The sequence below is a fragment of the Phacochoerus africanus genome, chromosome 8 (genome assembly GCF_016906955.1).
Source record: "Phacochoerus africanus isolate WHEZ1 chromosome 8, ROS_Pafr_v1, whole genome shotgun sequence".
In the NCBI taxonomy this organism is placed as follows: Eukaryota; Metazoa; Chordata; class Mammalia; order Artiodactyla; family Suidae; genus Phacochoerus; species Phacochoerus africanus.
Genome location: NC_062551.1, coordinates 54027464 through 54052722, shown reverse-complemented (window position 1 = coordinate 54052722; position 25259 = coordinate 54027464). Strand labels below are relative to the sequence as shown.

The 25259-nt window shown below is 55.3% G+C and overlaps 2 protein-coding genes and 1 long non-coding RNA gene across 7 annotated transcripts; 2 read left to right on the top strand and 1 right to left on the bottom strand.

Moving 5' to 3' along the window:
* The first annotated feature begins 29 nt into the window (after positions 1-29).
* On the top strand, positions 30-14128 carry RASIP1 (Ras interacting protein 1). The gene is given in 13 exon segments (XM_047789932.1): positions 30-409; positions 609-749; positions 1337-2022; positions 3952-4307; positions 7489-7509; positions 7511-8143; positions 8884-8921; positions 9155-9306; positions 9426-9529; positions 11203-11446; positions 11651-11823; positions 13048-13195; positions 13721-14128. Coding segments are annotated over 12 exon segments (2892 nt in total). The 5' UTR covers positions 30-409; positions 609-612; the 3' UTR covers positions 13921-14128.
* Positions 3756-18943, bottom strand: LOC125132550 (uncharacterized). The gene is made up of 3 exons (XR_007136274.1): positions 18809-18943; positions 11316-11470; positions 3756-4456 (listed from the first exon to the last, which is right to left on the bottom strand). It is a non-coding gene; the product is annotated as an uncharacterized LOC125132550 (long non-coding RNA).
* MAMSTR (MEF2 activating motif and SAP domain containing transcriptional regulator) lies at positions 14240-24763 on the top strand. 5 transcript variants are annotated; one of them, XM_047789937.1, is made up of 10 exons: positions 14259-15061; positions 15635-15717; positions 16903-16941; positions 17705-17877; positions 18054-18238; positions 18543-18645; positions 18814-19008; positions 19299-19487; positions 19566-19620; positions 24621-24763. In XM_047789937.1, exons 1-10 carry the CDS (start codon positions 14832-14834, stop codon positions 24722-24724), a joined length of 1356 nt encoding a protein of 451 aa, XP_047645893.1. In that variant the 5' UTR covers positions 14259-14831; the 3' UTR covers positions 24725-24763. The 5 variants fall into 5 exon arrangements, with proteins under 5 accessions (XP_047645892.1, XP_047645893.1, XP_047645890.1 ...); XM_047789935.1 differs by lacking the exon at positions 24621-24763 and adding an exon at positions 19811-20638 and having other exon boundaries at positions 14290-15061; XM_047789936.1 differs by having other exon boundaries at positions 14240-15061; positions 19299-19620.
* The last annotated feature ends 496 nt before the right edge of the window (positions 24764-25259 follow it).

Below are 25259 nucleotides of genomic sequence, written 5' to 3'. Positions count from 1 at the left end.
CAGGGAGAAAATAAAGATTAATGTGGCTGTCTAAGTATCTGACGCACTCCTCCGGACGGATTCTAACCTGGTTCCCCTAGAGACGTCTGGGGACTCTCTCCCGACTGAGGGAGGAGGGGCTGGGGACCTGGCCCCCTGGGTCCTGGAAGGGGCCCACTGGCTGCGATGTGATTCCAGAATCAAGGAGTGGGGCAGGGCCAGCCCTCCCCAGATCTCCTCCCCCAGGCCCGGTCCCCTCACAGGACGCCCCCTCCCCGCTCTTCCTGCCGGTTTCCTCTGCCTTTTCCTGTCCCCCACCCAGTGCTGGGAGCTGGGGCCGAGGCAGAGGCTGAACAGGAGCAGCGGGGTCAGGAACCATCCAGGGCAAGAGGAGCCAGGGGCCCCGGGTGCTGCCGGGACCCGAAACAGGGTAAGAGCCGGGGATCCCAGGGTCCAGACCCCTCCTCCTTCAGACCCAGGTGTGGGTCCCCATCCCAGCCACCCGGGGCCCCATTCCTCTCTCCCACCCAGCCCCCTCCTCCCTCTGACTTAGGAGGCCTGGTCCCCCTCCACCCCCATCTCTAGCTCTTCAAGCCTCGTGAGTGGGGGCCTTACCCACTCTCCCTTAGGGCCATGCTATCTGGTGAGCGGAAGGAGGGCGGAAGCCCCCGCTTCGGGAAGCTCCATCTCCCGGTGGGCCTGTGGATCAATTCTCCCAGGAAGCAGCTGGCCAAGCTGGGGCGGCGCTGGCCCAGCGCTGCCTCTGTCAAGTGAGTGTCCACCTCTGCCCGACTCCTGCCCCACCCCACCTGCCTCCGGTCTCGCCCCGTTTGGGACTCGGTCCCTCCACTGGAAAATGCCCAGGACCCCGAAAGGGTTGGCTCCAGTTCCTGTCCTGAAGGGGCAAGTGAGCTGGCAGTAGGGGACAGTGGGCCCCAGTGATACAGGGCCTGATGGGGCAAGTGTGGGTCCGGGAGGTGGGCTTAGGCCGGGTGGACACGGGGACGGGGGACCGGGACACAGAAGGAGCAGCAGCTTGATTCACCTTCCTTCCTCCCCTGCCTGCTCACCTCTTGGAATTTCCTTCTGTGGGACTTGCCTTTATTTATTTATTTATTTATTTATTTATTTATTTTCTCTCTCTCCCCCCCTCCCCCTCTGGCCTCTGCGCCCCCCCCCATTTCTATATACCCCGCATCTCTCGCCCTTCTGTGGGTGTCTGTCCCCCACTCGCTCTGAGACTCTGCTCCCATCTGTGTCTTTGCCCCCCTCCTTCGTTCTCTAACTCCCCACCCTGTCTCTGCGTGTCTTCTGGGGTCTCTCTCTCCCCCGTCTCTGCTCCCCGGCGGGCCCCCAGGTCTTCGTCTTCAGACACGGGGAGCCGAAGCAGCGAGCCGCTGCCCCCGCCGCCGCCGCACGTGGAGCTGCGGCGAGTGGGTGCGGTCAAGGCGGCTGGGGGAGCCTCGGGGAGCCGCGCCAAGCGCATCTCTCAACTCTTTCGGGGCTCGGGGACCGGCACCACGGGGTCCGGCGGCGCGGGAGGTCCCGGTACCCCGGGGGCAGCTCAGCGCTGGGCCAGCGAGAAGAAGCTGCCAGAGTTGGCGGCGGGCGTGGCCCCCGAGCCGCCACTGGCCGCCCGCGCCACGGCGCCCCCGGGGGTCCTCAAGATCTTCGGCGCAGGGCTGGCTTCGGGCGCCAACTACAAGAGCGTCCTGGCCACGGCGCGCTCCACGGCGCGCGAGCTGGTGGCCGAGGCGCTGGAGCGCTACGGGCTGGCCGGCAGCCCCGGCAGCGGCCCCGGCGAGAGCAGCTGCGTGGACGCTTTCGCGCTGTGCGACGCGCTGGGCCGGCCCGGGGCGGGCGCGGTGGGCAGCGGCGAGTGGCGGGCGGAGCACCTGCGAGTGCTGGGCGACTCCGAGCGCCCGCTGCTGGTGCAGGAGCTGTGGCGGGCGCGGCCCGGCTGGGCGCGGCGTTTCGAGCTTCGCGGCCGCGAGGAGGCGCGCCGCCTGGAGCAGGAGGCCTTCGGGGCGGCGGACGGCGACGGTGAGTTGGCGGCGCGGACGCTGAAAGGCGGGGCCAGCGGAGAGGGATGGGCGGGGGCTTGGGGGCGGGGCCAGCGTGGGCGGGGGCTGAGAAGCTGGTGGGACCGGACGGCGGGCTGGGGGCGGGGCCCGCGAGAGAGGTCTGGGTGGGGCCGATACAGCCCTGGGTCTAGGGGAAGACGAAACTGGGACAGGACTCGGGTCAGCCAGGTGGGCTAGGCCGGAGGTCGTTGCCCTTGGGATAGGTGCAGCGTCGCTGCGCAGGGCCTGCGATACTGGGGCGGGGACGCGGAATGGAGTAATGGGGAGGAAGAGATACAGGGCGGAGCAGGTGAGTGGTCCTGATGTCGGGAGGCCTGTCAGTAGTAGTAGGTTGAATTGGTTTGTGAGGGGCAATGCCTTTGTGGATGGAGGCTAGAAGGGGCACGGGCCTGGAAAGTGAGGACATGGGCTGGCAGATCAGAGCCTAAGAATGGGCAGAGTCTCGGAGGAGTGGGTCTTGGAACGAGTGGCCTTAGGCTGGGTTGGCTGCAAAGCTTGAGTGGGGGCTTGAGGGTGGTGCATGGGAAATGAAGAGGTATTGGTACTGGCCAAGGATCAGGCTACCTGGGGGCCTGGTCTTTGAGAAGGCCTGGGCTGGAATGGGAGCACAGGTGCACTGGTGGTAAAATAGCAAAGGTGAGGCAGAGCCTGGCAGGGGTGGCGCCTGCTCAGGGAGCCTTCTCACTGCTTTTCTGTTCCTGAGCCTTCCTTTGTGAGACAGAGTGGTGTCGCAGTTACACTCACAGGCTTCGAAGTCAGGGTTGGATTCCAACCCATTCTTTGCCAGTTAAACACAGCCAAATCCTAGGTGATTCAAGGAGATAGTGCAAATAAAGGGTTTTTAGCACAGGGCTTGACACATAGTAATTGTTAAATAAAGAACGGCAGGGAGTTTCCGTCCTGGCTCAGCGGGTTAAGAACCTGACTAGGATCCATGAGGATGCAGGGTCGATCCCTGGTCTCGCTCAGTGGGTTAAGGATCCAGCATTGCTGCAAGCTGCAGTGTAGGTTGCAGCAGACATGGCTTGGATCTGGCTGTGGCTGTGGTGTAGGCTGATTCGACCCCTAGCCTGGGAATATCCATATGCCTTGAATGTGGCCTTAAAAAGAAAAAGAAGAAAGAAAAAAAAAGTGGTTATAACCATCATTGTTTTTTTTCCTTTTTTTTTTCCCAAAGAGCATTCATGAAATGCCTACTATGGGTCACATAGGATTTAGGGCCCTGGGGGACTACAATGGGGACATTGACAGATGAAGTTCCTGCCTTCCTAGATTTCACAGCCCAGTAAGAAATACATCAGTTCACTTGTTCATTTCCACTGGGCACCTACTGGGTGCCAGGGCTGTGCTGGGCCCAGGCAGCATTCAGAGTGCCCAGTGGTGCCCTTCTCTGCTTCAACTTGGAAGGTCAGGAAAGGGTGTTCAGGAGGAGGTGGTTCCTTTTTCCCTGTGGGGAGGATCTTCTCGGGTTCACTGCAAAGTCCCTAGTGCCTAGAACAGTGCCCAGGTCATAGGAGTTGTTCAGAAAATACTGAGGAGTTCTCGTGTGGCTCAATAGGCTAAGGATTCAGCATGGGCACTGCAGCGGCCTGGGTTGCTGTTGTGGCGCGTGTTCGATCCCTAGCCTGGGAACTTTTGCATGCTGCGGGAGCAGCCAAAAACAAAAACAAAAACAAAAAACCTAACAACGAATTGGAAGAATGAATGAATTTATGAGCTGAAACTGCAAGATGGGTAAGAGTCAGGCAAGAAGTATGTTCCAGGCGCAGGGAACAGCATATGTAAAAAAACGAAATGTGGGAAGCATCCTCACATCCAGTTGGCTATCATCTCCAGCTGAGCCTCCTCTGTCTCAGTCTCATCCATCACTCCCCGTCTCTCTCCGCAGGCACCGGCGCCCCCTCGTGGCGGCCACAGAAGAACCGCTCCCGGGCGGCGTCTGGTGGGGCGGCTCTGGCCAGCCCTAGCCCGGGGTCCGGGTCAGGGCCCCCGGCTGGGTCCGGGGGCAAGGAGCGCTCAGAAAACCTGTCCCTGCGGCGCAGCGTATCGGAGCTCAGTCTGCAGGGTCGGCGGAGGCGGCAGCAGGAGCGCAGGCAGCAGGCCCTTAGCATGGCCCCAGGCGCAGCCGACGCCCAAATCGGACCAGTAGACCCCGGCGACTTTGACCAATTGACCCAGTGCCTCATCCAGGCCCCCAGCAACCGCCCCTACTTCCTGCTACTGCAAGGCTACCAAGACGCCCAGGTAGGCACATCCTCTTCTACCGGGAGAGTCCTATGCCGCATCCTCAGGTTGAAGGGCGACAAAACTACAACTCCCAGAATTCCGTGGGTCGTGTTAATCTTCCATATGCCGGAAAGTACGGTCCCAGCCAGGTCCCAGGGAAGGAGATACTGTCAGAGAAGAGAGTGGGGGAAGTGGAGATGGCTGAGAGGGATTTCGCTGGAGGGACAAGTAGGCGATGATTTATTTCGTTCAAAGTTGGGGGAAAGCACTGTCTTCCTTCAGGAAGAATGCGAGAGCATATTTTAGAAAGATCTTGGAAGCCTCTATTTCTTGGGGTAGGGTAATGGAAGAGTATCTTCTGGTGGAAGGGAGATAATTTGATTAATGCCTGGAATCTTTTCTGGGTAAGCCTATATTCTCTTGGGAGGAGAGGACTAAATCATTTGTAAAAGTTGATGGTTTTCATTCAAACGATTTCACCATCGTTGATGGGGGCAGGTGGCTCTTCTCGTTTACGTATTTGGGTGGCAATAGGAGAATTTGTTTGAATGTCGGGGGCAGAGGAGGAGAAAGGATTAGCAGTTGGGGGTCAGTTGGAAGTTATTTCATTGATAGTGATGTAATATTGGAAATATTTGTGCGGGGGTGTGGGGAGGAGAGAAAGAGAGAGAAAGAGGGAGAGGGAGGGAGGGGAAGTGAGGAGTATCCTTAAGGAGTTATGGTGTTGTCCACTTTTGGGTAAAAATGGTACAGCCAAGCTCAACAGGTAGCACTGGAATCAATGGGAAAGCCCACTCTGGAAGGTGGAGGAGTTTATTGAACACTTCCATTTTTACTCTCAGAGAAGGATCCAACTGGATGAGGTGACTTGGCTGCATATATGGGTGAGAGGTTAAAACTATTCAAAGAGCTTTCACTGAAGGAATTCATTGTCCTTGTTGGGGCAAGGGGACAGGGTAAGCTCATTGTAGAATGGCGATCATATTTATTACAACAGCCCATTCCTCCAGACACAGTTGGAGAATAAGAGGCTTTATTTTGGAAAGGTGGTCAAACTGGAAGAATCTATTCTAGGAGCATAAGGGAGGTTTTTTTGTTTTTTTTTTTTTTGTCTTTTTGCTTTTTCTGGGGCTGCTCCCATGGCATATGGAGGTTCCCAGGCTAGGGGTCTAATCGGAGCTGTAGCTGCCAGTCTACACCACAGCCACAGCAATCTACACATCTGCGATCTACACCACAGCTCAGGGCAATGCCCAATCCTTAACCCACTGAGCAAGGCCAGGGATTGAACCTGCATCCTCATGGATGCTAATCAGATTCGTTTCCGCTGAGCCATGACGGGAACTCCGTATAAGGGAGTATGTTATGGGAAAAGATGGAAACGTTGGAAACATCCATTCTTCAGGTGGGTTTCATGAGAAATTTCTTTGTAAGGAAGAGGCTTCATTGGAAGTGTCCATTCCTTGGGGACAGGAGTAAGAGTCTGATCTCTTGTAGAAAGGAATTTGATTGCATGGGTGTGTGTAATCTGAGAATTACTGTAGGTGCAATGGAAGCCGTGGAAGAATCCATTCTTAGATTAAGGAACAGGAGAGCCCACTCTAAGGAGGGGGGGTCGTGTATTTTAGATCATTCCATTCCCACAGACAGGGATGGAAAATGGGAGGGCCTACCTTCAGAAGGTGGTCAGGGAGTTCCCGTCGTGGCTCAGTAGTTAACGAATCTGACTAGGAACCATGAGGTTGCGGGTTCAGTCCCCGCCCTTGCTCAGTGGGTTAACGATCCAGCGTTGCCGTGAGCTGTGGTGTAGGTTGCAGACGCAGCTTGGATCCAGCATTGCTGTGGCTCTGGTGTAGGCCGGTGGCTGCAGCTCTGATTGGACCCCTAGCCTGGGAATCTCCATATGCCGCGGGAGCGGCCCAAGAAATAGCAAAAAGACAAAAAAAAAAAAAAAAAGAAGGTGGTCAGACTGGAAGGGTCTGTTTTTCTTGAGAGGCAGATGAGTGAATCCATTGTAGGAAGGGGACTTAGCAATGTCTATCCATGGAATACAGGCAGTGGGAGAGTTTGGTGTAGGAAGGGGATTTATGAGTATCCAGGATGACTGTTCTCTCAGCCATGAACGGGAAAGAGAAGGGTCTCTTTTAGGAGGGAGGCCAAACTGAGTGCTTCCATTTTAATAGGTTGCAGAGGGAGAGTCATTTTTAGGAAGGGTCTTCTGGAATGCTTCGTTTCATCTGCTGGATGAAATGGGGCACTCCACTACAAGAGGGTCTCCTTGAGAAATCTAGTTATAAGATGGGGTTACTAGAAGTGCCACTCTATGGAGATCTCCTTGGCAATGGGAATATCAAGAGCCTCCAGTAGCGGAAGGGAGAGTATCTTTGGAATCTTCCATCATGGGAGTAAGGAGAATAGGTGAGTCCATTGTAGGATTATGTCTCCTTGGAAGTTAAGTCACCATGGGGTGGGAAAAACAATGAGTCTCAAAGTGGGTCTCCTTGGAAGTGTCCATTCATGGGGTGGAGATAATAGAAGAAACTTTGATCAAAGGGAGAATCTCTTTAAAGGTATCTGTTCCTTGCCTTGAGAACATTGAAAGAAACTGTTATTGGCAGGGGAAATGTCTTTGAAAGCCTCCATGACAGGGGTGGAGGGATGGGCCAGTGGGGCCAGGGTAAGGGAATGGGAGCGTTCCAAGGAGAAAGAAGGTTTCCTTGGGGAAAGCCCATTCTTTGAGGGTGAGGGTAGTGGGACAATCCATTTTCGTAACGAGGATGTGATGTCCTTGGAAGCAACCCATTCTTTGGGCTGGGTGTTATGGGGGAGTCCACGCTAGGAAGGGACTGCCTTGAAGGAGTCTATTCAGAGGAGCTGAGACGATGGGAGAGTCCACTGGAAAAAGATCTGGGATGCATCCATTCTCAGAGGGAGGGAAATGGTAGAACTCATGGCAAGAAGGGAGTTTCCTCGTATCTAGTTTGCAGGGTGGATGTAATGGGCAGCCCACCACAAGAAGCGCCTTGGAAGAGTCCACTCATGGGAGGTGGGGGTAATGAGTGAGTCCTTTGGGGTCCCGGGACCTCTCTTTGGAAGCGCTCATTCAAGAGATGTAGGTGATGCGAGAGGCAGTGGTGGGAAAGCGATCCCTTTGGAAGCATCCTTTCCTCGTGGAGTGGTGTCCATCCTTTCCCTGCAGGACTTCGTGGTGTATGTGATGATCCCGGGAGCAGCATGTGTTCGGCAGGGGTGGGAACTCCTCGGCCCGCGGTGCGTCTCCGGCCCCATATGTGGACACCTTTCTCAACGCCCCCGACATCCTGCCACGTCACTGCACAGTGCGTGCGGGTCCGGAGCCCCCGGCAATGGTGCGCCCATCCCGGGGAGCCCCAGTCACGCACAACGGCTGCCTCCTGCTGCGGGAGGCCGAGCTGCATCCTGGCGACCTGCTGGGGCTGGGCGAGCACTTCCTATTCATGTACAAGGATCCCCGCTCTGGGGGATCGGGGCCTGCGCGCCCATCATGGCTACCTGCGCGCCCCGGGGCCACACCACCGGGCCCCGGCTGGGCCTTTTCTTGCCGCCTGTGCGGCCGTGGCCTGCAGGAGCGCGGTGAGGCCCTGGCGGCCTACCTGGACGGCCGAGAGCCCGTGCTGCGCTTCCGGCCACGAGAGGAAGAGTCACTGCTGGGCGAGATCGTCCACACCGCGGCCACTGGCGCCGGGGACCTGCCACCCCTAGGGCCCGCCACGCTGCTGGCGCTGTGTGTGCAGCATTCAGCCCGGGAACTGGAGCTGGGCCACCTGCCGCGCCTGCTGGGCCGCCTGGCCCGTCTCATCAAGGAGGCTGTCTGGGTGAGCGCCCCCTACCGCCAACCCGCCCCATCTGCGCCCCAAGTCCTTTCCTCAGCCTCCTCCCGCCCCCTCCAACCTTAGTGTCATAGTTGGGCAGGACGAAACTACATCTCCCAGGATACCTCAAGAGGGGCGTGGGCTATTAAGGGGCCCCACGGGATGCTGGGAGTTGTGGATTTATCCACAGTGGGTAAAGAGAAGGCAGTACAGTAGTACCTACTTTTGCAGCTGTGGGATAATGGGAAAAACCATTCTGGGAGATGCTGGGGGGAAAGAGCTCCCACTGGATGAAAAATTAGAAGAGACCATTGTGAGAAGTGAGGGGGGTGGCCCACTGGGTTTGAAGCTTGGAGCTTTAGTTCGGGAGACCCTTCTTGGAGGCAAGGGAGAACAAACCCATTGGACTGACAGATGGATGTGCCAGGGAGAAGCCATTCAGAGTTTTTTGAGGGTAGTTCCACCCTACTAAGCTGGGGGCTAGAGAAAAGGTTTAGGAAGTTTTGGGGGGTAGGAAGAAACTCCATTTGATCAGAAGCAGACCCAAAGGGAGACAGACCACTCATGGTCATAGGGGTGAGTGTTTTAAAAGGTCAAGAGGGCTGATTATTCTGAAGCTTGAGAATTAGACTCCATTTGAAAAGTGGGGAGAGTTTCTGCCAACAACAAAAAAATAGGGCATTAACTCACGGATCTGTCTTCCTCATCCCCCCCACCTTGATTCTGATCTTACTGTTCCACAGGAAAAGATTAAGGAAATCGGAGACCGTCAGCCAGAAAAGTAAGAGAATCTCTGGGGAGAAGGGCCTGGAGGGATGCAGGGGTCAGGATTTGCAGCCAGCTCTGGTGTTCACATTTCCATGCGCGTCTTAGTGCAAGCTTTTGGGGGACTCGAATTTTCCAGTTGAGAAATGAAGGTTGGACTTCATTCCTCATCGGACCCCAGATCTCTCCAGGTTTGCACATTGGGGTGGGGGTTGGGCAAGGATCACAGGTCTCTTCTTCCTTTCCTAGCCACCCCGAGGGGGTTCCTGAGGTGCCCTTGACCCCTGAGGCCGTGTCTGTGGAGCTGCGGCCACTCATGCTGTGGATGGCTAACACCACGGAGCTGCTGAGCTTTGTACAGGAGAAGGTGCTGGAGATGGAGAAGGAGGCAGACCAGGAGGGTGAGCTCGGACCCCAGGCCCGTGCTCATGCAAGCTCCCTGCCATTCTCGGCACCTGGGGACCGGGACTCCGGCCTGGCAGCCTCTGCTTCTCCCTCTCACTCCTATGCCTGTCCTCAGATCCACAGCTCTGCAATGACTTGGAATTATGTGACGAGGCCATGGCCCTTCTGGATGAGGTCATCATGTGTACCTTCCAGCAGTCTGTTTACTACCTCACCAAGGTTGGTCTTGACCTGTTTCCTGTCTGGCATAGCCGCACTTCAGGTTTGGACGTTGTCACATGGCTCTGATGCCACTTCCTATGAGACCCAGCAAGACTGCCTGCTTCTCTGACGTCACTTCCCATGTCTGCCCCTCGAACTTTGCTGTTCTGATACCACTTCCTGTTTGAGTTTACATCACCTCCGGCCTTTCTGACTTCTCTTCTTATCTCTTGTACTATCCCCTCTTGCCAGGGTGACTTCCCTGCCTGGTTCTGTCACCATTACCCCTTCTCCAGCCCCTGTTTTCCAAGTCCACTCTTTTTTTTTTTTGCTATTTCTTGGGCTGCTCCTGCGGCATATGGAGGTTCCCAGGCTAGGGGTTGAATCGGAGCTGTAGCCTACGCCAGAGCCACAGCAATGCTGGATCCGAGCCACGTCTGCAACCTACACCACAGCTCATGGCAACACCGGATCGTTAACCTGCTGAGCAAGGGCAGGGACCGAACCTGCGACCTCATGGTTCCTAGTCGGATTCGTTAACCACTGCGCCACGACGGGAACTCCCCTCCAAGTCCACTCTTAAGTCACTGATAGGTTTGAGAGAGAAAAAGAGAGATCAAATACTACTAGGCACTATCATGTAAACTAAACCTCTTTAATCAGGTCTCACTTCCTGGGTTTGCTGACCTTGCTTCCTGTAGCTCTGAATCCATTCCCTTTTCTGAGCCTTTTCTCCCTGGACTTCCCATCCTACAGGACCTGCTTTCTGCCCCAGTCCACCGCTACCACTCTTGACCACTATTGCGTCTTGAAACTCGCAGGATTCCTGGCTTCTGATGGGCCTGATTCTCTAGCTGCAAAATGAAAGGGGAATCTTTTGGGGTAGATGGTCTCTCTGTTCTTTGAGCAGCCTTGATTTGTGAAGCCTTTCCTCTAAGGCTTCACTTCCTGTGCATCCCTGCCAAGTGTGGTTTTATTTCTTCTTTGGCTCTGACCTCATTTCCTGTCCTTGGCCTGATCTCATTTTCCACTGGCTAACTGCCACCCCACTCCCACTTCCTGACTCGCCATTCTTTTCTGTTCCTTGGGGAATTCTGGATAAATAATTCTTTGATTGATGGGAGCCTCTTTGTTCAACGTCCTTTGTCCTCCTTGAGCTATCTCTGTGGAGAACTACAAGTCCTGTAAGGCCAAAGGTGGTCTTAAAACACCCAAGATGGCAGTTCCCATTGTGGCTCAGCGGGTTGCGAACCTGACTAGGATACAGGTGTGATCCTTCGGCTTGCTCAGTGGGTTGAGATCTGGTGTTGCCGTGAATGGCAGTGTAGGTTGCAGATGTGGCTCGGATCTGGCATTGCTGTGGCTGTGGTGTAGGCGCAACTCCTAGCCTGGGGACGTCCACATGCTACAGGTGCAGCCCTAAAAAGAAAAAAACAAAAAACGAAAAAACACCTAAGACACTTCTGGAAAGCTGTTCTTAAGACTTGAGGTGTCCAAGGCTTGGTGAATGCTAGAAACTCTTCTGGAAAATAGGAATTTGCTCATGGAGCACTCTAGGGTGTTTGAGGCAAAATGGACTACAATTCCCAGAAGACTTTGGTGGAGTTCCCCAGTGGCTTTGTGTTCTACTACTTTGAAGCTTCTAAGGAGTTGTAGTCTGATCACTTGTTTGCATCTCTGTATCTCCTCAGACTCTGTATTCAACGCTGCCTGCTCTCCTGGATAGTAACCCTTTCACAGCTGGGGCAGAGCTGCCGGGGCCTGGCGCTGAGCTGGGGGCCATGCCTCCTGGGTTGAGACCTACCCTGGGGGTGTTCCAGGCAGCCCTGGAACTGACCAGCCAGTGCGAGCTGCACCCAGATCTTGTGTCTCAGACATTCGGCTACTTGTTCTTCTTCTCCAATGCGTCCCTTCTCAACTCGCTGATGGAACGAGGTGAGGGTCGGAGTGGAAGGAGACCTAGAGGCAGAGATGGGAGCCACTGAAACCTATGTTGGTTAAGACCCTTTACAGGCTCAGGCCTCGTTTTAGGGACTCTGGAGCGCAAGCTCCAGACCTGAAGGTCAAGGATAGGAAAGGTCTGAGAGGCAGGAGGGTAGGGTCCATGCACCCACTGCCTCTCATACACTTCCCACACAGGTCAAGGTCGACCTTTCTATCAATGGTCCCGAGCTGTGCAAATCCGAACCAACCTGGACCTTGTTTTGGACTGGCTGCAAGGGGCTGGCCTGGGCGACATTGCCACTGAGTTCTTCCGGAAACTCTCCATGGCCGTGAACCTGCTCTGCGTGCCTCGCACCTCCCTGCTCAAGGTGACTCCTGACCCCTGACCTCTGACTCCCCGACCCCACTCAGCCGTCCTCTGTGTTTAGCTCACCCTTGAATCTCCTTGGACGTCATGTAATCTCCAGTCCCAGCTCAGACACCATCAGCAGCTAGAAGAGAGCCAGCTACACTAATGCCCAAACTCAGTTGCAGCTGAATCCCAGCGGGACTTATTAATAATAGTTTCCAGGGCCCTCTTCCTCAGACATGTGGTTCAGGAGGTCTGTGCGGGACCAAGGAACGTGGCAGTTAAAACATAAATCACATGCTGGACACTGTGCTTAGCCCTTCGTGTTGAATGCTGACCAAGCCCCATGAAGCAAGTTATCAACAATTTTGTTCAAAGACACTGAAAATCAGACACAACTGGTCACTTGATTTCATTTTTTACTTTTAAGTATCAAACTTTTACAGAGTATTTAATAAGCCCAGGCCAGTTCTAAGTACTTTACAATCCTGCCATATCGCATCTTCATAACAACTGTAATAGGTACTTGCTGTTCTCCCCCAGTTTGCTGGTGAGGAGAGTGAGCACAGTGGCTCAGTAATGAGCGGTCTGGGGCCCTTGAACCCAAGCAGTCTGCTTGGTTCAGAGTCTCTGGTTTTAACCACCCTGGTGATTCTGTTGCCTAGATCTAGGTTAGGTTCAGAAATTTTCAAACAGAGGAGTTCCTGTTGTGGCTCAGTGGTTAACGAATCCAACTAGGAACCATGAGGTTGCGGGTTCGATCCCTGGCCTTGCTCAGTGGGTTAAGGATCCGGCGTTGCCGTGAGCTGTGGTGTAGGTCACAGACGTGGCTCGGATCTGGCGTTGCTGTGGCTCTGGCATAGGCCAGCAGCCACAGCTCCGATTAGACCCCTAGCCTGGAACCTCTGTATGCCACAGGAGCGGCCCAACAAGTGGCAAAAAATTTTTAAAAATTTAAAAAATGAAAAAGAAATTTTCAAGCAGATCCGAAAAGTAGCCATAGTAACATAAATTAATGGTCAGTTTTGTTTCTTCTCCACCCACACCTACCTCCCCATGTATTCTGAAGCAGACACATTTTTCTTTTTTAAAGCCGAGCGTGTGCCCTTTCCCACCATCTCTTTGGTGACAACAGGCCTCACAGTGCCCAGAAGACACCGCACAGACACCACTGTCTACCCACTACATCCATGCCCTCTATGGAGGGCCTTCCTCAGGATCTCTCATCCCATTTTCCCACCAGGCTTCGTGGAGCAGCCTACGAACTGACCATCCCACACTGACCCCTGCTCAGCTCCACCATTTGCTCAGCCATTACCAGCTGGGTCCTGGCCGCGGGCCTCCACCTGCCTGGGATCCTCCCTCTGCAGAGCGGGATGCTGTGGACACAGGTGGGGAGAAATCGGGACACAGGCATTGGGACTGTCAGCTTTCTCTAGGTCCTGAGAACCTAGCAATCCACAGCCTTCTGATCAGGATTCTGGACCCAAACCCTTTCCTCCTCCCAGGATCTAAGTGCTGGATCCCAGGATACAGGATTCTCCTTCAGGATACAGGGATTCAGCCCTCAGCCTCTTTCCCCCGCAAATTACCCCCCTCACCCAGGAGGCCAAATTCCAGGCCTCTCCACTCTAAGGAATCTGTAAAATGAAGTGCCCAGCCCTTCCTTACGGATCCAAGAACCCAACCAGGTCGCCCATTTCCCAGGCCACAGTGGCCTTGCATAGTCTGAACCACAATTCCCATGATGCTTGGGCACCCCAAGGGTAGCCTTTGTGGGGACCCTGCTACAGGAGTTGTTGGTGGGGGGTGTTAAGTTTTTCCTTCCTTCGGGTGTGACGCAGCCTCGGCTCTCCCCGACACTGCTGCCTCATGCCCATTTTCAGAGCTTAACTCCTTGTTCTTCGGTCTCATAGGGGACATCTTCGAAAGCTTCTCCTCCCACCCTCCCCTCATCCTGCCCTTGGGCAGCTCGCGCCTCTGCCTCACCGGTCTGGTGACCGACGATGCCCTGCATCGTGAATTGCGCAGGCTCCGCCGCCTCCTCTGGGACCTTGAGCAGCAGGAACTACCAGCCAATCATCGCCACGGACCTCCCGTCACCACGCCTCCTTGAACACCCATATCGAACGAACGCGCGAACCTTGAAAATTCCTCGGCTTCTAGCCACTGGAGCCCACCCGAGCGCAAAGCTTTCTGGGAGTTGTAGTTCCCCCCCCCCGCGTGGAATACTGGGAGTTTGAGTTCTGGAGTAGTAGAGGATGGGACAATGGGAAGATGGGTTTGGGATTTGAGTACCAGCAGCAATAAAGGTATCTGTCGTATTGGCAACGTCTCACTTAAGACTTGGGAGCGGTAGTGATATTGATTTTCTGTGAAATGAGGCATCAGGGCCCTTGCCGGGAGTGTTGGGCTCCTGCCAAGTTCGCCGAGGTATTTATAGCCACGGCCTCAGCTTGCCCTCTTGCATGTAATCCAACCCAGGAGCACGGGGGCCTCCCATGCATTTAAGGACAGGGCTTTAAACTTGTTCTGCCAAAGATCAGTCCTGCCAGTGGGAAATAGCCAACACTCGAAGGGTGACCTCCGAAGCCCATACTCCTCTCTCAGACCCAGGTGTCTGGGTTTCCAAGTCTTTCTGGCCCTTTCTGCCTGTCGAGCACACCGATGAGTCTCAACACCTCTTGTCCCTATTCTGGAATCCCTCTTCCTTCACACCCCAGAGTACGGAGCTCCCAACCCACTCCTTCAGGCCCAGGAGTCCAAGTCCCCGGCCCTTTCTCTTCGAACGCAGAAATCAGGTCCCCAGCCCCCTCCTCCCTCAGAACCAGGAATCCAGGGCTCCAGTTTGAACTTTTCACTCCCCTGAATCCGACTCCCGCTGCTGCGTCAGGGAAAAAGTAAGCGACAGGTGGCACCTGCCTGCAAGGCCGGGGCACGACCACCTGCCGCTGCTGCTCACCCTGAGCCCCTCTCCTGGCACCTGCTTCTGTCAGTCCGACCCCCGCTGCCCCGCCCCACTCCGGGATGCGGAGGAGGAGGAGGCAGGAACCCCGACGTCAGCCCCGCCCCAGGCCCTCGCAGCCCGTGCTCCCGCCCCTTCTCAGGATGCCAGGAGGGGCTCCGGTCTCCCCCGCCCGCCTCCACCGCTCTCTCTCGACACGCCCCCTAAAGGCTGGTGGGGCGGGGCCTGCGGCCTCTGGCTTAGATCGCGGGACTGAAGCGGCTCCAAAGCACGACTGCGCAGAGCCCACCTGGTGAGAAGCCCCTGGGGTGCGGGGTGGGAGGGGAACCCGCCCTAACTCTTCTGTCACCTCCCTGATCCCAGTCCCTTCCCCATCGACCGTGGTGGCTGACACCCACCCACGCCCTTCTAAAAAGCAGGAGGAAAAGACCATTCTGCTCCCCTGGGACCTGCCCTTGATCAAGGCTGTTGGTTGGATTTTAGGCCCCTCGGAGTATTGAGTTCCTGCCCTTCATCCCCTTTTCCTTCCTCCCCTTTCACAGATCTGGGGTCCAGGCCACCAGTGCCCTCCTTCTTAGGACCCAGGAGCCCCAGACTTCAGGTCCTTTCTCCCTCAGGCTCCAGGATTGGGGCCCTCAGCCCCTTCTCCCTCACACCCAGAAGTCCTGGTCCCCAGCCCTCTGGTCTCTCACACCCAGGGGTCTGGGCCCCCAGTCGCCTCCTCCCCCAGGATCCAGAAGATACCACCCAAGGCCTCCCCCTTCTCTAAGTTCCTTAGGCCCTTTCCCTGCTGTGTTCACACGCGGGGGATGCCTTCTGACCTCCACTCTGACCCTGTCTCTTGTGGGGGCCCTGCCCTCCCCAGTCCAGGTCCCCGACCAGCCTTGGCAATGACCCTGGCGGCTTCCTCCCAGCGCTCCCAAATCATTCGTTCCAAGTTCCGATCGGGTGAGAAGCTTCTCTCCATGAATGTAGGGAAGGGGTCCTCCAGGTCCTGGGGACATACTCTGACTCTGGGAGTGTGCACGGCGGCGGTGAGATGGGAGGGGGGCGGTGACACCCAGGAGACATATATGTTTTCTGTGCAAAAGATCAGTTGTGTGTATAAAGGAAGCTCCAGCAAAGCGGTCGAGTTGTGGACAGTGAGTGTACAAATGGTTAGTGCGATGCTCACTCAAACAGTGGGGAGTGGACTCGGGGTGGGTGTGCAGAGGGCCAGGTACCGTAAAGGCACAGGGGTTTAAACTGATACTTGTGCAAAGAGGAGGAGCACCCAGCACTGGGACTTCAGAGTGCCCGGTGTGGAACTGTGGGTGAGGGAGGGGACAGTGAGTTGGGAAGCCTCGAAAGGGTCAAAGGGTGCACTGCATGTCCCAGCGCAGGTGGAAAAGTGTGCACGTGGGGATACCTGGAAGTCAAGTCCTGAGTAGACAGCGTGCTTGAGTGTGCAAATAAGTGTGCTTCCATAGTTGGGTGGGTACAAAGATACCAGAAACCAAAGAGCAAGGAGTGTGCAAGAGTGTACTTGCACAAAGAGCAGAAATGTGCAAAGAGAGATCTTTGCTCCAAAACTGGGGGGGGGGGGCAAATCGTGAATGTGCAAATAAGTGTGTTCACGTGGCTGGGTGTGTGCCAAGACAACGAGCTAAGCATGAAGAGGGGCAAAGGGTACCAGTGGGCAAAAACAGTGTAGGTGCAAAACCAGAGCCCCAGGAAATGCGTGTTTAAAGGTTGGTGTGCCAAGGGGGTGACTGAGGGGAGGTAGCACAGAAGGGTGTGTGCAAAATGGGGTGCACGGAGAAAAGGAGGCGCGGGACAAACACTAAGACGGTGAGGATGGGTGGGCATGGCTGGTGAGGGGGCAGGTGGAGCCGGGGGCAGGGCCGCCTCCCACCCACACGCTGCCTGGCTCCCAGCCCCAGAGCAGCTCTGGCCTTCAGCGCTGTGCTGGCAGGGAGCAGGCAGGAGGCCCGGGAAGGGAGCCGACTGCCCGCCCACCCGCAGCCTGTGCTCTCGGGGTTTGTAAGGGGGCTGGACACGTGGTCCCAGCAACAACTGCAGCTCACACCCGCCTGCCAGGCCAGGCTCTTGGACACTCCCTTCCCGCCTTTCTCCTCCCCCCTCCCTCCACAGTCCTTCAGCTTCGGATCCACAGACGGTATCAGGACCCGAGTAAGTGTGGGCCCTGAAAGGGCGGGGATGGTGGCCCTGCTCCCCTCGGGGCACCCAGGACTGTGGCCACCAGATATCCAGCTTGGTTCCCGAGCCTCAGTCCCTAGGCCCCAGGGGTACACTGAAGTCCCATCCTGTCCTTTCCCAGGACCTGGGAGGACAGGTCCCAGGGCTGCCCCACCCCAGGAGCTTTCCTTCCTGCTCTCGGGCTTTTCTCACTGCAGTGAAATGCATGAATCTTGTTTCTTTGGAGAAGACAGGCATCCCAGCCTCCATACTTGGCATGCATACAAATCTCAGGACACAGTTTTCAGCCTCTCTCTTCCCCAAGAACCAGGAGTGCTGGCTCCACCCTTGTCCCAGCAAAACCCCAGAGATCTGTGATCTCCAGCCGTCACCCACCACAGCCCTTGGTGACTGGGGGTGTCATTCCTACCTCTCTCTCTCTCTCTTCTTGGCTACTCTCCAGGCAAGTGGAAGTTCCCAGGTCAGGGACTGAACCTGCGTCAGAGCAGTGACCCAAACTGCTGCAGTGACAAGATAGACCCTTAACCAGCTGTGCCACAAAGAACTCCTCCTACCTCTCTTGAGCATACAAAAGACTGGGTCCCTAGCACCCTCAGATCCAGGAGTCTAGGCACCCAGCTCCCACCACTTGGGTTTCACTCGCTGCCTGTCCTTCTGCACCCTGGGGGAACTGGGACCTCCAGAGCCCTCCTTCCCACACAGCCTTGTTCCTCCCTGCCTGGCTTGTTGCCTGCAGACCTGTCAGGGTCCTTTGCCGCCTCTCCAGTCTCCGACCCAGATCCGTGGATCTCAGCCTCAGGCCCAGCTCTGGCTCCAGCCCCAGCCTCGCCCTCGGGCCCTGCCCCTTTCCTCTTCAACCCTGGGGTCCTTCCGGAGCCAGAGTACTGCCCTTGGAGGTCCCTGAAGAAGGTGAGTTTTGACCAGAGTGAAGGGAAGTCCTCCTAAGAGTCTAGCCTTGGTCTTCCTTGCTGCTGCTCATTTTGCTTCTTTTGGTGGTGACAAGCTAACCCCACACTTAGCATGGGGCTCAGGGGCAGGAAAGTGGGAACGAGCTATAGCATGTGACATCATACCTGCCTTTTCAGGAGTCTCCCAAGATCTCCCAGCATTGGAGGGAGCCCAAGCCCAAGGGGAACCTGACATACCACCAGTACATGCCTCCAGAGCCAAGACAAGGGACCAGGGCAGACCCCCAGGCTGAAGGGTCGGCCTTGGGTCCCCCTGGACCACCTCTGTGGGAAGGGACAAACTTACAGCAGCCACCTCCTAGGTATGACCCCCGTTTTGGTTCTCAGGGAGGTCCAGGAACTCCTCTCCCTCCTCCCCGAGGACTCAGGTTGAGGTTTCCAGCCCCTCTTACTGCAGGAATCCTGACCTCATACCCAGAGTCTGAGCCCCCCAGTTCCTCCTCGACCATGCACAGGAACTAGCCTCCTGTGTTTGAGCCCTAGGAGATTCAGAATTCGGGTCCCTCACTTTCCCGCATCTTCCTGAGCCCCTGTCATTGAGGACTCCAGAAGGCCTTTTCTTTCTGCTCCTTCTAACTTGTCTTTCCCCCTCCCAACTATCGTCAGGATGAAGCCCACTCCCTTCACTTCCTTCCCACCAGGAGTCCCCGGTCCCTCGCCCCCTTCACACAAGTTGGAACTTCAGACCCTCAAACTGGAGGAGCTGACGGTGAGTTTGGGGAGTAACCTCCTAGGTTGGCCCTTTCCCTCAGTGCGGACCCAGAAATCTAACCCTGCAACCCCCGCTCCATCAGACCCCAGTCCCTCCTCTCTCAGTTTCCAAAAGTTCAGCCCCGGCCGCGAGCCTAGCCAGGCCTCTCCCCGCCCCTCACCTCAGGTCTCAGAGCTCCGACAGCAGCTGCGCCTGCGGGGCCTCCCGGTGTCTGGGACGAAGTCGATGCTCCTGGAGCGCATGCGCGGCGGTGCCCCGCCCCGCGAGCGGCCAAAGCCGCGGCGCGAGGACAGTCCCCTGGATGCTCCCCGGCCACGCTTCAGGGCCAAAGCTTTGGGAGCCGCCCGGAGGCCCGGATCGGTGAGGGCGGGGCTATGTGCGTGTAGACCAATGAGGAGAAGACAAAGCGGGACGGGGAAAGGAAGTCGAGAAAAGAACAGCCAATGAAGTGTGGGGAGCGTAGTTAAGAGCAAAGGGGGAGGATCTTAAGGGAAGGGAAGCCAATGAAAGAATAGGGGGCGAGGCCGAAGGGAGGGGTCAACGAGTGAAGGGCCTGGCCGGGACCAGGGGGTGGAGCCACAGGTTGCGAGTGGGTGAGGTTGCTCCCAGTGGGCGCGGCTTATAGAAACTCTTCCTCTTGGCGGTTCTAGTTCAAGCCGAGTCCAACACCTCACTCGCCTCCTCCTCCTCCACATGCCGCGGAAACCGTTGTGATGGCTCCGGCTCCGGCTCCGCCTGCGACGACGGCTCCGGCTCCAGCGCCGATCCCTTTCTCAGCACCAGCCTCGACAGCCCTGACACTGGAGGAGGAGCTGCAGGAAGCGATCCGCAGAGCGCAAGTGAGAGAGCGCGGGCCTAGGGTCTCAGTCAGGATCAGGCTGGAGTCCCAGGTTCACACCGCCTCTGCTTGTCCACAGCTGCTTCCGAACCGGGGCATCGATGACATCCTAGAGGATCAAGTGAAACCTGAGGGTAAGAGCCGAACTCTGAGCTTTGGGCTGAGGTTCTGGACTTCGGGGTCTGAGGGAGGGACAGGTTGGTGTCTGAATTCCTGGGTCCTAAGGAGGAGTGGGCTGGATACCTAAACTTCTGGAAAGGAAGAATAGGGAGCTGGGAGGGATCGCTGCCTTCCTAAACTCACAATCCATTCCTTCTCCTGCAGACCCACTGCCCCCCATCCTCCTGGACTTTCCTGGCTCCTTCGACGTGCTGTCCCCCTCCCCAGACTCTGAAGGCCTCTCATCTGTTTTCTCTTCCTCAATCCCATCCCTGTCCCACTCTCCCAGGGGCCCCACAGACTCCTTGGATTGGCTGGAGGCTCTGAGTGGGGGTCCCCTGCTGGGCTGTGGCCCCCCAGCCTCCAGCATCTTCTCTGCTGACTTATCTGATTTCAGTGGCACTCGGCTGTGGGACCTGCTGGAGGACCCATGGTGATGGATGTTTGGATTTGCAGGGACTGTGAACTGGCAGGGCTGGGGAAGTCACAGACATGACTCCGCGAGGGAGGGGTGGGAACAACCAGCAGAGCCCCTCCCGCCATGGACACAACCTCAGAGACAACGCTTATCCCCACCTGGCCTCTGAACTGCTGCTAGCATGCCCACCTCTTGACTTTTATCTGCCTGACCCCCTTCCATGGTCATGTGGTTGGGAGCAAGGAGGTTTCACTGGTTGCTGGCCAGGGCAAACAAGCTGCTTGCTGCTGCCTTCAGAGATCTCATAGATGTTTTTGTCCCCACCTTTACCCCCCAACCCCTATCCCACCGCCTAGATGTCTCCCTGTTGCTGGGGAGCCTCGAAGGTGGTCTATGCTCTTTGGAGGCAGGGGAGGGGCAGGGAAGAGTGGAGAGGGAGAACTGTCTACCAGACCCTTAGCTTCTGATTGGAGATGAGACAAATCAGATGTGTCGTGTCTGAGGTCAGAGTCTTTGGGAGGCAGAGTCTGGGATAAGAATCGTGTATCTGTGATTTATTAAAGAAATGCCCTGGAGGTCCTGTCGTGGTGCAGCAGAAACAAATCTGACTAGGAACTGTGAGGTTTCAGGTTCGATCCCTGGCCTCGCTCAGTGGGTTAAGGATCTGGCATTGCTGTGGCTGTGGTGTAGGCGGGCAGCTGTAGCTCTGATTCGACCCCTAGCCTGGGAACCTCCATATGCAGCGGGTGTGGCCCTAAATAGACAGGCAAAAAAAAAAAAAAAAAAAAGAAAAAAGAAAAAGAAGAAAGAAAGAAAGAGAAAAAGAAAGAAAAGAAAGAAATGCCCCTTGGAGAAACCAATAAAAGAACAGATGAAATCTGACAGTGATGAGGAAGAAGACGAGCAAGACCATGAGTTCAGGTGAAGTCCCAACCTCAGCCTGATCCCACAGGGAGCTCTGGAAGATAAAGCTGCAGAGTCTTTCCCACCTTGAGGCAAAGGGAACTGGGCCTTTGAAGTGGAAGGAAATTCCTATTTGGGTTTATTATTACTGAATAACACCACCCCAAAATTTAGAGTCTTAATAACTGTCAACAATTGTCCACAATTCCATGGATTGACTGGGCTCAGTGAGGCCATTCCTTGGCACTGTATGATGCCAACTAAAGCTGCATTCATCCCAGGGCCTGACTTAGCTGGCCTATCCAAGATGGCGCACTCAGATGTGTCTGGCACCTTGGCAGGAATGGCTGGTAGGCTTCACCCTACGGTCTGTGAGATACCTGAACTTCTCTCATTCTCTGTGTAGCATTGGTGCTCTCCCTCTCCATGTGTTCCTTTTGCCAATAGAGAGCTGGACTCTTTACATGGTAGCTCAGGGCTCCCCAAAGTGAGCATTCCTAGGGGAGGAAGCAGAAAGGTCCAGTCTCTTACAGACAATGCTTGGAACTGGCACAATGTCACTTCCACCATATTTTATTGGTCGGTTAATGCAAATTAGGGCAGCCCAAGCTGACCATGGGAGAAGACTACACAAATGGATGAATATTGGAGCATGGTCATTGGGGATTATATTTGGAGACTTGCCACCACACCCTTCTAGGCAGTCAAGGGCCACGGGTCACGAGAAGGGGCAGGACATAAGCTCACTGGCACCTTGAGCCCAAGGGTGGTACTGGAAACAAGATTTCAGGGCAAGCCATTAGGAGCAAAGTGTTTTAAAAATGTAGGTTTCATGATTATTCAGATATGGTGAGGTCAACAGATCAGGAGACAATTGCTATTGAAAAGACAGTTTGTTATCTTCACAGATCCCAAAGGAAGGGGGCGCACCAAGCTATGCAGGGCTCCACGGGGAAGCACCAGGGTCAATCAGGAGGTGGAAGGGGAGAGGAGGAGCTTGGGCAAGAGTAAAGACTGTGGTTTCCTTGGGAAGGAACAGATGAGGCGGGGTAAGCTTGGGAGTGTCTAGTTTGAAGAATTTCAGCAGGCTCTGGGCATAGGGGCTGTCCTCAGTTGTCTGCAACTTTCTCTGAGGTAATTAGGCAGAGAGTAGTGGCCTGAAGTGTACGAGCTCAGTAAAGGAAGTGGTTGTGGGTGTGGGCTCTGGGCTGGTTGGCTGGCATGTGAAAGGTGTGTTTACATATGGGTCCATTTTTTTGGCCATACCTGAGGAACGCAGACGTTCCCAGGCCAGGGATGGAACCCCGCACCACAGCAGTGACCCAAGCCGGGTCCTTAACCCACTGAGCCACCAGGGAATTCCTGTAAGTCCTTTTTTTTTTTTCTCTAGCAATTGGCCAGCCCTGGGATGGGCAGGCCCTCCAATGTCAGCAAGGTCCCAGATGTCAAAGCACCAGCAACGCAGAAAATAAACAAGGCATGATTCATGCCTAAAGCACACAGAAGCAGGTGTTAGGTACACTGAACTGGCGAGAGGAGTCTGAGGGGACCTGGGCAGGCCGTCAGCAGTGTCCACTACGAGTGGGAATCAGTTATGTGTTACAGGCCTAGAGTCCATGACATCCCCTGTCTTGGCTGTCAGTTTCCTCCTCTGCACCTCCAGCCCAGTGTGAATGAAAGGGGTCACACACTGTCCACAAACCAGACCTGGCATGTGATATGTGCCGATGCAGGTGTGTCCTAAAAAGCAAACATGGATCTATTTGGGAACTCCACCTGCTAATAAATATTAATCACCATTATTAGCTACTGATTGATAATCCTAGTTCCTTGAAGTGTGTAAACTCTGACGAACATTAAAGATCCAAGATACGAGTTCCATGGTGGCTCAGAGGGTTAAGGATCCAGCATAGTCTCTGCTGTGGCTCAAATCACTGCTGTGGCACGGGTTCAATTCCTATCCCAGGAATTTCTGCACATGGCGGGTGCAGCAAAAACAACAAAAAATCCAAGATAAAATGAATGGAATGGAACAAATGATCGTTACCATGAGGCAAAGGGAATCTTGAGTGTCTTCCAACCCAATCAGGTATGAAGTGTCATCCTCACTTCCCAGAGGAAATAATTAAAAATCAGAGAAAAGGGAGTGACCTGCCCAGTGTCACACAGACAAGAAGTGTCAGAGTGGATGGAGTTCCCATCGTGGCTCAGTGGTAACAAACCCGACTAGTACCCATGAGGACTCAGGTTTGATCCCTGTCCTTGCTCAGTGGGTTAAGGATCCAGCGTTGCCATGAGCAGTGGCGTAGGTCACAGATGCGGCTCGGATCCTGCGTTTCTGTGGCTGTGGTGTAGCTCTGATTCAACCCCTTGCCTGGGAACCTCCTTATGCCGCGGGTACGGGCCTAAAAAGCCAAAAAAGAAGTGTTGGAGTGGGGTTTTAAATCAGATATGTCCACAGCCTGTGCCCTCACGGTTGAAAAAAATTAAAGAGCCACAATCTTTGCTCTGGTGAAACTCATTTGCAAAGAGGGGGTCCCAGTGCAGGGGGATAAATACTTTCACAGCAATGGCACAGGGGATAGGAGGGTCATGATTCCCAGAAAGTACCAGAAGCTACAGGGAAATGTGACTGGATGATCAGAGAAAGCATTTTTGCCAAGACTCAAAGGATGAGGAGGAGTTGGTCAGAGGACCCTTCTGGAACAGCACCCTCGTAGAGAGGAACACACACAGGTCTGGCAGTGTGAAGGGTGCTGCCATCTGGAGACCCTTGTAAGCTCAGGGTTCCTGGAGCAAAAGGTGGGTGCCAGCTGTGTGGCAGAATCCGGGGCTGGAGGAGCGGGTGGCAGCAGGAGCCTTCATGTCGGGCTGAACACCGGTGGGAAAGGTCAGAAGGGGCCTGGCAGGACTTCCTCTGTCTCTGCTTCCCTTCCAACGCTTCTGTGTGTCTCTCTCCCTATCAGTCTGTTCCCAGCTCTGCCTGCTTCTGTGTCCTATCACTCTGTCCCCATCTCTCATTTGTCTGGAGGAGGGCAGCCTTGGGCTGAGAGCCTGCGGGGCCCGAGGAGTTGGGGTGGGGGGCAGTGGCTGAGGCATTCCTGGGAAGGTGGAGATGTGGGTGAAGCATGCAGGTTTGAATCCAGAGGCTGAGGGATGGGTTTGCGTCCCGCACTCGCACTCTCCACGGTCTATCCCCTAGCTCTTCTCCAGATATTTCAGCGGCTTCCTCCAGCTGCCACCACCACCGAGGAGAGGCCTGCCCTCCCCACCCAAGGGGATGGGAAAAATGAGGGCTGGACTGATGGGGGCGCTGCCCAGGATGGATGAAGTCAGAGAGGGACCCACACCACCATCAAGCTGCCATCCCATGATTTCAGTGGAAGCATGAAAAAGACCAAGAATCTATGACATAATACCCAAATGACCAATCTATCTCATAGACATTCCCCAGAAGGATCCACTCATAGTCACTGGGGAGGCTGGAGAAGAATATCTTTTGTGTGCTTCCCCCCTCCCCGTCGCCCTCCTTTCTCTTCTCAACCCACCCAGCCCCTGTCTCTCTCCCTCCCTTCTCTGCTACCACATAGCTTGTTTGCTCTTTCCAGTCACTGATTTTTACCTCCACCTTGTTTTTTCTTTCTGCTCCACCAGTGATGACTACACCCCAGCTCGCAGCTCCGCCAACCACCCGACACCATCATCCTCATCCCCTTCACCCCCATCATCCTCACCATCCTCATCGCCATCATCTTTAAAACCCTTCCCTGAAAGCCATCAGGGAGTTTAGGTCTTTTATTTATTTGTTTGATTGTTTGTTTAGGGCGGCACCTGCAGCATATAAAGTTCCCAGGCTAGGGTCGACTCAGAGCTGCAGCTGCTGGCCTACACCACAGCCGCAGCAACGCTAGATCCTTAACCCTCGGAGCGAGGCTGCTCAAACCTGCATCCTCGGGGATACTAGTCAGATTCATGTCCACTGTGCTGCAACGGGAACTCCCTGCTTAGTCTGCGTTTAAAGAGATTGCCCAGATGGAGATGGTGGTGACTTGGACAGAATGGTGATGGCAGAGGAACGAAAGATCAGATCCAGAGTATATTTTCAAGGTCAAGCTGACAGAACTTGCTTGTGGATGAAATGTGAAAGAAAGAATCAAGAGTGGGGAGTTCCCGTCGTGGCGCAGTGGTTAACGAATCCGACTAGGAACCATGAGGTTGCGGGTTCCGTCCCTGCCCTTGCTCAGTGGGTTAACGATCCGGCGTTGCCGTGAGCTGTGGTGTAGGTTGCAGACG

Coding starts and splice junctions, on each gene's coding strand:
- MAMSTR (XM_047789934.1), top strand. CDS start 14,832: ATGCGGAGGAGGAGGAGGCAGGAACCCCGACGTCAGCCCCGCCCCAGG. Junction 18,239..18,542: donor TTACAGCAGCCACCTCCTAG/GTATGACCCCCG, acceptor AACTATCGTCAG/GATGAAGCCCACTCCCTTCA. Junction 19,621..19,810: donor GGATCAAGTGAAACCTGAGG/GTAAGAGCCGAA, acceptor CTTCTCCTGCAG/ACCCACTGCCCCCCATCCTC.